Source organism: Aphelocoma coerulescens, chromosome 25 (assembly GCF_041296385.1).
Source record: "Aphelocoma coerulescens isolate FSJ_1873_10779 chromosome 25, UR_Acoe_1.0, whole genome shotgun sequence".
Classification (NCBI taxonomy): Eukaryota; Metazoa; Chordata; class Aves; order Passeriformes; family Corvidae; genus Aphelocoma; species Aphelocoma coerulescens.
This window is the reverse complement of record NC_091038.1, coordinates 1,887,260-1,897,328: the sequence shown is the minus strand read 5'-3', so window position 1 is coordinate 1,897,328 and position 10,069 is coordinate 1,887,260. Positions and strand designations below refer to the sequence as shown.

General features: G+C 69.5%; 2 protein-coding genes across 2 annotated transcripts; one reads left to right on the top strand and one right to left on the bottom strand.

The window, feature by feature from the left end:
* Positions 1 to 247: 247 nt before the first annotated feature.
* Positions 248 to 3,827, top strand: NUDT17 (nudix hydrolase 17). The gene is made up of 8 exons (XM_068995276.1): positions 248 to 316; positions 1,864 to 1,986; positions 2,079 to 2,250; positions 2,353 to 2,378; positions 2,472 to 2,564; positions 2,655 to 2,753; positions 3,360 to 3,550; positions 3,656 to 3,827. Exons 1-8 carry the CDS (start codon positions 248 to 250, stop codon positions 3,819 to 3,821), a joined length of 939 nt encoding a protein of 312 aa, XP_068851377.1. The 3' UTR covers positions 3,822 to 3,827.
* A 219-nt stretch (positions 3,828 to 4,046) lies between these two features.
* ANKRD35 (ankyrin repeat domain 35) lies at positions 4,047 to 9,845 on the bottom strand. Its single transcript, XM_068995429.1, has 12 exons — positions 9,807 to 9,845; positions 8,789 to 8,919; positions 8,611 to 8,699; positions 8,126 to 8,190; positions 7,285 to 7,342; positions 7,118 to 7,188; positions 6,933 to 7,039; positions 6,546 to 6,715; positions 5,135 to 6,399; positions 4,430 to 4,519; positions 4,238 to 4,303; positions 4,047 to 4,130 (listed from the first exon to the last, which is right to left on the bottom strand). Exons 1-12 carry the CDS (start codon positions 9,843 to 9,845, stop codon positions 4,053 to 4,055), a joined length of 2,229 nt encoding a protein of 742 aa, XP_068851530.1. The 3' UTR covers positions 4,047 to 4,052.
* Between the last annotated feature and the right edge of the window lie 224 nt (positions 9,846 to 10,069).

Sequence of the window (10,069 nt, the reverse complement as noted above, 5' to 3'; positions counted from 1 at the left end):
GGGGGAACGGAGAGGACACGGCCGTACGCAGGACGCGTGGGGACGCAGGGGGCATGCTCGGACACACGGGGGGCACACACGGGACACGGGGGACACACGCGGGGGACACACACGGGGGACACAGAACTGTCCCCGGTCCACCGGGACCTCCCGAGGGCGATGCCGTTCTCGGCCGCCCCGCCAGGGGGCGCGACCGCCGCCCCGGTTGAGGCCCCGCCCCCCCCGCCGGGAGGCCCCGCCCCCTGTCATGGCGAGCGCGCGCGTGCTCGTGCACGTGCGGCGCGGGGGGGCGGGGGGGGCGGCGGCGTTCGGGCAGGTCCGGAGGGGGGGGACCGGGGGGCAACGGGGGCAATGGGGGGCAATGGGGGCAATGGGGGGAATGGGGGGACCGGGGGGCAACGGGGGGAATGGGGGGCAATGGGGGGCAATGGGAGCAATGGGGGGAATGGGGGGGACCGGGGGGCAATGGGGGCAGTGGGGGAAATGGGGGGCAATGGGGGCAATGGGGACAATGGGGGCAATGGGGGGACCGGGGGGCAACGGGGGCAATGGGGGGAATGGGGGAAATGGGGGGAATGGGGGCAATGGGGGAAAAGGGGGGAAATGGGGGGCAATGGAGGGAAACGGGGGGCAATGGGGGGGATGGGGGGCAACAGGGGCAATGGGGGGCAACGGGGGGAATGGGGGGCAACGGGGGCAACGGGGGGAATGGGGGCAATGGGGGCAATGGGGGAAAAGGGGGGAAAATGGGGGGCAATGGAGGGAAACGGGGGGCAATGGGGGGAATGGGGGGCAACAGGAGCAATGGGGGGCAACGGGGGGAATGGGGGGCAACGGGGGCAACTGGGGGAATGGGGGAAACGGGGGGCAACGGGGACAATGGGGGCAATGGGGGGAACGGGGGCAACGGGGGCAACGGGGGGCAATGGGGGGGGATGGGGGGATTGGGGGGCAACGGGGGGGAATGGGGGCAACGGGGGGTGACAGTGCAAGGGAGGGGGAGTGGCCACTGCAGCGTCGTGGCCATCGCGCTGCCGTGACAGCGGCCGCGGTGTCCCCGTGGCCATCGCGCTGCCGTGACAGTGGCCGCGGTGTCCCCGTGGCCATCGCGCTGCAGTGACAGCGGCCGCGGTGTCCCCGTGGCCAGCGCGCTGCAGTGACAGCGGCCGCGGTGTCCCCGTGGCCATCGCGCTGCCGTGACAGTGGCCGCGGTGTCCCCGTGGCCATCGCGCTGCCGTGACAGTGGCCGCGGTGTCCCCGTGGCCATCGCGCTGCAGTGACAGTGGCCGCGGTGTCCCCGTGGCCATCGCGCTGCGGTGACAGCGGCCGCGGTGTCCCCGTGGCCAGCGCGCTGCAGTGACAGTGGCCGCGGTGTCCCCGTGGCCAGCGCGCTGCAGTGACAGCGGCCGCGGTGTCCCCGTGGCCATCGCGCTGCGGTGGCAGCGGCCGCGGTGTCCCCGTGGCCATCGCGCTGCGGTGACAGCGGCCGCGGTGTCCCCGTGGCCATCGCGCTGCCGTGACAGCGGCCGCGGTGTCCCCGTGGCCATCGCGCTGCCGTGACAGTGGCCGCGGTGTCCCTGTGGCCATGGCGCTGCGGTGGCAGTGGCCGCGGTGTCCCCGTGGCCATCGCGCTGCGGTGGCAGTGGCCGCGGTGTCCCCGTGGCCATCGCGCTGCCGTGACAGTGGCCGCGGTGTCCCCGTGGCCATCGCGCTGCCGTGGCAGTGGCCGCGGTGTCCCCGTGGCCATCGCGCTGCGGTGGCAGTGGCCGCGGTGTCCCCGTGGCCAGCGCGCTGCCGTGACAGTGGCCGCGGTGTCCCCGTGGCCATCGCGCTGCCGTGACAGTGGCCGCGGTGTCCCCGCAGAGTGTCACCGGCGTGTTCTGCCCCGCGCACACCGACGTGGCCCTGGTGAGCTGCGGGCTGGAGCGCGGCCACTTCCTCATCTCCGATGTCCCCTTCCCCGGCTCCGCTGTCACCGTCCTCAAGGTCCGCGGGGCCACCCGCCCCCCGTGTCCCCCCGGGTGCCACCGCGTGTCCCCAGGGAGCCAGCGCACCCCTGACGTCCCCTGTCCCCGCAGAGACCCCCTTTCTGCCCCGCCAAGCTGGGGGGGGCCACGCTGGGTGACCGGAGGGGACACCCGGGGGTGGTCGCGGCGGTGGCCGTGCTGCTGGAGGCCACCTGCGGCCACGTCCTGCTGACCCGGCGAGCCGCGACCCTGCGCCACTTCCCCAATATTTGGGTGCCACCAGGTGAGCGCGAGCAGGGGGGACAGGGGCTCTGGGGTCCCCTGACCCCTCACTCAGGTGGGGACAGGTGTTTTGGGATCCCCTGACCCCTGTGCCCCCACACAGGTGGGCACTTGGAGCCGGCAGAGGAGGTGAGGTGACACCGTGGGGACACCGTGGGGAGGGCAGGGGGTTCCCAGGGGAGTGCGGGGACACGGTGCCCCCTGACACCCCCAAACCCCCAGCTGGTGGCCGCGGGGCTGCGGGAACTGGCCGAGGAGACGGGGCTGCGCCTGGAGCCCAGGACCTTCTCCTGGCGCCTGCTCGGCCTCTGGGAGGTAACGACCCCCCCCATCCCCGGGGCTGGGCAGGGGGTGACGCCCCCCAGGTGTCCGCCCTGCCCCACGGGTCACCCCTGCTCCCCGCAGTCCCTGTTCCCCCCCACGCTGAGCTGGGGGCCACCACGCTGCCACCACATCGTCGCCTACCTGGGGCTGCGCTCGGCCGAGCCCCGCCAGCACCTGCAGGTGGGGGGCACCTCCGAGGGGGTCACTTCGTGGGTGGGGGTCCCTTCGTGGGTGGGGGTCCCTTCGTGGGTGGGGTGTCCCTCCCCTGGGGGTCCCTCCAAGGGTGGGGTTCCCTCCTGAGGTTGGGGTCCCTCCAAGGGTGGAGGTCCCTATTGAGGTTGGGGTCCCTCCAAGGGTGGAGGTCCCTATTGAGGTTGGGGTCCCTCCAAGGGTGGGGGTCCCTATTGAGGTTGGGGTCCCTCCAAGGGTGGAGGTCCCTCCTGAGGTTGGGGTCCCCCCAAGGGTGGAGGTCCCTATTGAGGTTGGGGTCCCTCCAAGGGTGGGGGTCCCTCCTGAGGTTGGGGTCCCTCCAAGGGTGGAGGTCCCTCCTGAGGTTGGGGTCCTTCCAAGGGTGGAGGTCCCTATTGAGGTTGGGGTCCCCCCAAGGGTGGAGGTCCCTCCTGAGGTTGGGGTCCCCCCAAGGGTGGAGGTCCCTATTGAGGTTGGGGTCCCTCCAAGGGTGGAGGTCCCTCCTGAGGTTGGGGTCCCTCCAAGGGTGGGGGTCCCTATTGAGGTTGGGGTCCCCCCCTTGGGGGTCTCTCCCTCCACCGGGGGGTCCATGCCCAGGCCCGGCTGTGTCCAAGCCCGTGTGAGGTCAGCGCCGTGGCCTGGCTGGAGCCGCCAGTCCTGGAGGCCATTGCTGCCACTGAGGAAGGAGCTGAGGGATCGGGATCGGGATCGGGATCGGGATCGGGATCGGGATCGGGATCGGGATCGGGATCGGGATCATTCCCCAGAGAGCTGCCAGCCACCGTGGGGTGAGACGCTCCCAACACCGTGGGGACAGGGACACGAGGCTGGAGAACACCTGGGGCTGTCCAACCTCCCCATGGCCCCATCGCTGATCCCATTCCCTGTCCCAGGATCATGGAGACGAGCCCTGACGGCTTCCGGAGCTCCCAGATTCCCACCGGGATCCTCCTGCGCCGGGCCCCAGCCCACGGCCCCGACCTGGAGCGCGTCAGCACCGGCACCAAATTCGCGCTGGGGAGGTGGTGGGGGGAGCCCGGCCGGGGGGGCCGGGAATAAAGCGCTTCCCACGGGAACCGAGTCCGTGCTGGAGTGGGACGAGTGGGGGACAAGGGGACCCCAGGAATGGGCTGGGGGTTCCCACAGTTTGAGGTGGATTCCAAGGGAATGGAGGAGGGTACACACACACACACCCCCCTCCTTGAGCTGTTGGGATGGGGACACGGGATGAGGACATGGAATGGGACACGGGATCGGACACGGGCCACGCGTGCTTCCCAGTTTCCCAGTTTAATGCCACGGCCCCGCTTCCGCCTCGGCCCGCAGGATCCGCAGCAGCGCCGCGTGGACGCCCTTGTCCATGAATCCCTGTGGAGGAAGGAGTGTGGCTTTTCCCGGGATCCCACCTGGGTGCCCAGCACCCAAAACTGTGCCCCCACCCCCCAGAGACCCCAGGCAGGGTCCGGGGGTCCCACCTGGGCAGCTTGGAGAAGGTGGCTCCGGTACACGGCCACGGTGTCCCGGTGCTGCTTCTGCTGGACCTGGGGGGGGGGACAGGCGGGATGGGGGCACAGGGTGACACTGGGTGGCACGAGGGGGACGGGGGGGACACAGAGTGACAGGAGGTTACAAAGGGTGGCAGGGGTGACACCGGGCACTGTCCCCACCTCCAGCTGGAGCTGGAGCCGAGCGCTCCGGCCCCGCAGCCCCAACACCTCGGCCGAGAGTTTCTCCGTCTCTGCCAGCAGCTGCTTCAGCTGGGGGGGCAAATTTGGGGGCAGTGTTGGGGGACTGTGGGGGGTGGTGGTGCCCCCGGCATCCCCTGAGACCCCCCCTGGTCTCTGTGATGCCCGAGGGCGCTCCTTGGTCCCTCTAAATGGTGCTGGGAGATGGGATGGGATGGGATGGGATGGGATGGGATGGGATGGGATGGGATGGGATGGGATGGGATGGGATGGGATGGGATGGGATGGGATGGGATGGGAATGGCAGGGCAGGGCAGGGCATGGCATGGCATGGCATGGCATGGCATGGCATGGCATGGCATGGCATGGCATGGCATGGCATGGCATGGATTGGCATGGGATGGGATGGCATGGGGATGGCATGGGATGGGATGGGATGGGATGGGAAAGGAGATGGGAATGGAACTGTGATGGGGACAATGATGAGAAGGGGACAGGGATGCAGATGATGATGGCGACAATGGTGGGAAAGGGGTGATGATGATGGAAAGAGGACTGGGAAGGGGATGGGAAGGAGACGGGGATGGATATGGGAGGAAGACGAGGACGGGAAGAGGGCGGCAATGGGGACAGGGATGGGAAGAGGATGACGATGGGAATGGGATCGGTGCTGGGAAGGTCCCTCACCTTCCCATCCTTTTCCCGGCAGGCGCGCTCCAGCCGAGCCGCGCGTTCCCGCAGCGCTCCCAGGCTGCGCTCCAGCCCCTCCGCCTTCTCCCGCAGCTCCCGCAGCTCCCGCAGCTCCCGCAGCTCCCGCTCCCTCCCGGCCGCCTCCCGCCACCGCTCCGGCCCCGGCGGCTCCGCTGCGACAGCGGCGGCCCCGCGCTCCGGGCCCTGCGGCTCGTCGGCACCCACCGCCGCCGCCGCTCCCGGTATCCCGCTCTCCCCGCCGCTCCGGGGGCTTTCTCCGGCCTCTCCCTCCATCTCCGTGATGAGCTGCAGGGCCTCGTGCTGCGAGCGCACCAGCGCGTCCAGCCGCCGGTGCAGATCCCGGAGGATTGCGGCCCCGGCGTCGTCTCCCGCCTCCCGCACCCGCGCTCCGACCCCGTCCCGCAGCGCCCGCAGCTCCCGGCGCAGCCGCCACGCCTCGTCCCGCTTCCCGGGATCCCGCAGCTCCCGCAGCTCCTGCTGCAGCCGCTCCCGCTCCCGGCCCAGCCGCGCCAGCTCCACCAGGAGCTTCCCGTTGCCTTCGCGCAGCTCCAGCAGCTCCTTCTCCATCCTCCCGCTCTCCCTCGGCATCTCCTCCCGGCTCTTCCCACCCGCAGCCGGCTCCGCGCCGTTCACCGCGCACCGGCACGCTGCCGCCGGCTCCCGACGGAGCTTTCCCAGGAGGATTTGGGATTCCTGGAGTATCCTGGCATGGATCTGGTCCTGGCGGTCCAGCGCCTGCTCCAGCCCCGCCGCCAGCTCTTCCCAGGCGGCCGCGCTCCGGCCCACGGCCTCGTCGCGGAGGGAATCCTCTGCTTCCCGATGCAGCTCCTGGCTCCGGCAGAAGGCGCCGGCCTTCGCTTCCCGCATTTTGGAGCACTCCTCTCCCAGCCAGGCCAGGAACGGGATCAGCGCCGGAGCCTCGGCGTTGCCGTGTCCTCCATCCCCCTCTTCATCCCTCGTCCTCTTCCTCAGCTCCGCCACGCGCCGGGCCAGGAGCTCCAGGCAGGCGCCGTCATCCTCCTCATCCTCCTCATCCTCCTCCTCCTCCTCCTCCCCCGCATCCCGTCCCGGCAGGAGCCGCACGAGCTCCCGCAGCCGCCGCCGGATGCCTCCGGCAGCTTCCTCCAGCCGCCGGCATTCCAGAGTCTTCCTCACCAGCTCCTCCCGCAGCCGCCGGGCAGCGCGTCCGTCCCGCTCCTCCTCCTCCTCGCCCTGGATTCCCACCTGTCCAGCACCATTCTCTGCTGGAGGGAAAAACACAATCCCGTTTTCCCAATTTTTCCCTAGTTTTTTCCAATTTCTCCCCCCCCCCCCCCATTTCCCCCATATTTTTCCCCATTTCCCCCCGTTTTGTCCATTCTCTCGGAGGGCTCCAGGGGGGTCTCACCTCTCCCCACGCAGTGCGGGACCTTTCGGAGAGCCCAGCTCGGGGCCTTCCCGGTGACATTCCCGGTGACATTCCCGGTGACATTCCCAGTGTCTTTGTCCTTCTGGTGGCTCTGCAGCAGCTCGGCCGCTTCCAGGCTGCCCTGAGCCAGCGCCAGCTCCAGCGCTGTCCTGAGGACCCCGAGACATGGGTGACACGGAGGGACACGGGGACACAAGGAGCGGTGGCAGGGGGTGGCACACGGGCACAGCGGCAAGATGGCACCGGGACACGGCGACACGGTGGCGCACGTGACCCCCCCCCCCATCCCGGTGACACCCTTGGGAATACCATGGACCGGTGTCCCCAGGGCATCCCAGTGTCCCCAGTGTCCCCCCTGTCACCCACCTGCCGTCCCTGTCGGCCAGCCCGGGCTCGGCCCCGCGCCGCAGGAGCTGGGCACAAGCGGCCGCGTGGTTCCCCCGCGCCGCCAGCATCAGGGGGGTCTGGCCGTGCTGGGGGGGGACACAGGGGGTGACCATCAGCTCTTGCTGTCCCCTGTCACCCCCTGCTGTCCCCCTGTCCCCACTCACAGTGTCGGGGACATCCAGTGGGGCGTCGTGGTCGCAGAGCAGGAGGACGCTGGAGGCGCAGCCCGAGGAGGCTGCGGGGGGGCTGCGTCACTGCGGGGGCTCTGGGGGACCTCTGGTGTCCCCCACGTCACGGGGGTGTCCCCGTGTCCCCCCCCCCCCCCCCTCACCGGCCCAGTGCAGCGGTGTCCGGTTCTGCCCGTCCACGTGGCGCTCGTTGGCTCCGTGCTGGGGGGGACAGCGGGAAGGGACCCCCGGGATGGGAACGGCACCGGTTCCCCCTGACATAGCCCTGTTCCCATCCTCATCCCTGTCCTTGTTCCCTGTCCTTGTCCCCATCTTTATCCCCACCTCCGTGCTCATCCTTCTCTGTATCCCCATCCGTGTCCTTATCCCTGTCTCAATCCTGATCTTCATTCGTTTTCACCCCCATCCCATCCCATCCCATCCCATCCCATCCCATCCCATCCCATCCCATCCCATCCCCGTTCCCATTCCCGTTCCCATTCCTATCCTATTTCCATCCTATTTCCATCCTATTTCCATCCCATTCCCATTTCCACCCCCATCCCCATTCCCATTTCCATCCCATCCCTTTCCCATTCCCATTCCCATTCCCGTTCCCATTCCCGTTCCCATTCCCATTCCCATTCCCATTCCATTCCCATCCCATCCCATCCCATCCCATCCCATCCCATCCCCATCCCATTCTCACTCCCATTCCCATTCCCATTCCCATTCCCATTCCCATTCCTATCCCATTTCCATCCTATTTCCATCCCATTCCCATCCCATTCCCATCCCCATCCCATTCCCGTTCCCATTCCCGTTCCCATCCCCATTCCCATTCCCATTCCCATTCCCATCCCCATCCCCATCCCCATCCCATTCCCATTTCCATCCCCATCCCATCCCATCCCATTCCCGTCCCCGTCCCCGTTCCCATTCCCATTCCCATTCCCATTCCCATCCCATTCCCATTCCCATTCCCATTCCCATCCTGCTCCATACCTGCAGCAGCACCTTCACGCACTGGGGCTGGCAGGCGATGGTGGCCAAGTGCAGGGCGGTGCTACCTGTGGGGACCGGGCTGGGCACTGGGGACACCCCCTCGGGACACCCCCTCCTTGGGGACACCCCCAGGGGACACCCCCTCCTCGGGGACACCCCCTCCTTGGGGACACCCCCAGGGGACACCCCCATCGGACACCCCGCTCCATCGAGGGACACCCCCTCCTTGGGGACACCCCCAGGGGACACCCCGCTCCATCAAGGGACACCCCCTCCTTGGGGACACCCCCAGGGGGACACCCCCCTCCATCGAGGGACACCCCCTCCTTGGGGACACCCCCTCCTTGGGGACACTCCCCAGGGTGCTCCCGGGGATCCCTGCCCTGCCTTGGAGTGCAGGTCTGGGCTCCTCCAAAGGTGACACAGGGACCTGACCGGGTGTCCCCAAGGTGTCCCCAAGGTGTCCCCAAGGTGTCCCCACCTACCATCATCGTTCCTGTCATTGACGGGGGCCCCGTGCTCCAGCAGCAGCGTCAGGCACTCGGTGAGACCCCCGGCCGCGGCCAGATGGAGCCTGAGGGGCGAGAGGTGGCCGTGACCCGTGCCACAACACCCCCCCGGGACCCCCCCGCGGCCCCCCGTGTCCCCCCAGGGGTGACATACGCGGACTGTCCCCTGGCGTTGAGCTTGGAGGGGCGGGCGGCCTTGCGGGCGGCCAGAGTGGCCACCCGGGCCACGTCCCCGCGTGTCACCGCCTCCAGGAGCTTCTGGTCCTGCCGCGTCCAGCTCTCCATCTGCGGGGGGTTGGCATGGGACCGCAAATGCAGGACAGGACCCCAAATCCTGCACGGGACCCCCACCCCGGGACGGGACCGCCCGGTGTCGTGCCCCCCGCGCGTCTCCTGCCTCAGTTTCCCCGCTCCGTGGGGGTTCCGTGATCTCCGCGGAGCCGGGAAGGGGCGGAGAGGACGGAGCGTGTCCCGGCCTGTGCCCGCCCGGCTGGTTTGGCGAGTGCCACCGAGCCGGGCTGGGCTCCAGCGTGGCACCGGGCGGGAGTGGCACCGGCACCGGCACCGGGAACAGGGGCCGAGCCCATGGTCTGGGGACGGGAACCGGGGCTGGGAGCAGAAATGGGCTGCGGGACCTGCAGCGGGGCAAGAGGGTCGGGGCTGGGGGCTGGATTCGGGTCAGGATTGGGGCTGGGACTGGGGTTGCCTCTGGGATGGGGGCTGGGGATGAGGCTGGGACTGCCGGTGGCATCGGGACCAGCACCAGAACCGGGAGTGGGATTGGAGCCTGGGGTGGGGATTGCAGCCAGGATCGGGACTGGGATTGGAATTGCGTCTGGGATTGAGGGTGGCCTCGGAGCTGGATCGGGGTCGGGACTGAGGCAGCATCGGGGCTGGCATTGGGGTCGGTCTCGGGATCGCAGCCGGCAGCGGGCTGGGATCGGAATTGGGACAGCAGCTGGAAGTGGGGCTGGCATCGGGATTGGGATCGGAATTGGGACAGCAGCTGGAAGTGGGGCTGGCATTGGGATTGGGATCGGAATTGGGACAGCAGCTGGAAGTGGGGCTGGCATTGGGACTGGGATCGGAACTGGGACAGCAGCTGGCATCGGGCTGGCATCGGGGCTGGGATGGCAGCTGGCACGGGTGCCCCGTTCCCTCCCGGGACTCACCGTCACTTGCGAGCTGGAGCAGGAGAACATCCTCTTCATGGCCGGCACCCGCAGCACCCCGGTCCCCCCTCCCCCCGCCGCGGGAGCTTCCGGAGCCGCGACCCCTCCGCTCCCGGCCCCCCCGTCCTCCCCTCGCTGCGGGACCCCCGGGAGCCGCCGCTCCGGGGCCGCGTCCTCCGCCCGCCCCGCCCCGCGCCCGGTCCCGCACCCGGCCCGGCGGGTCCGGCACCGCCCCGGGAACGGCCCCGCCCTGCGGGTCCGCC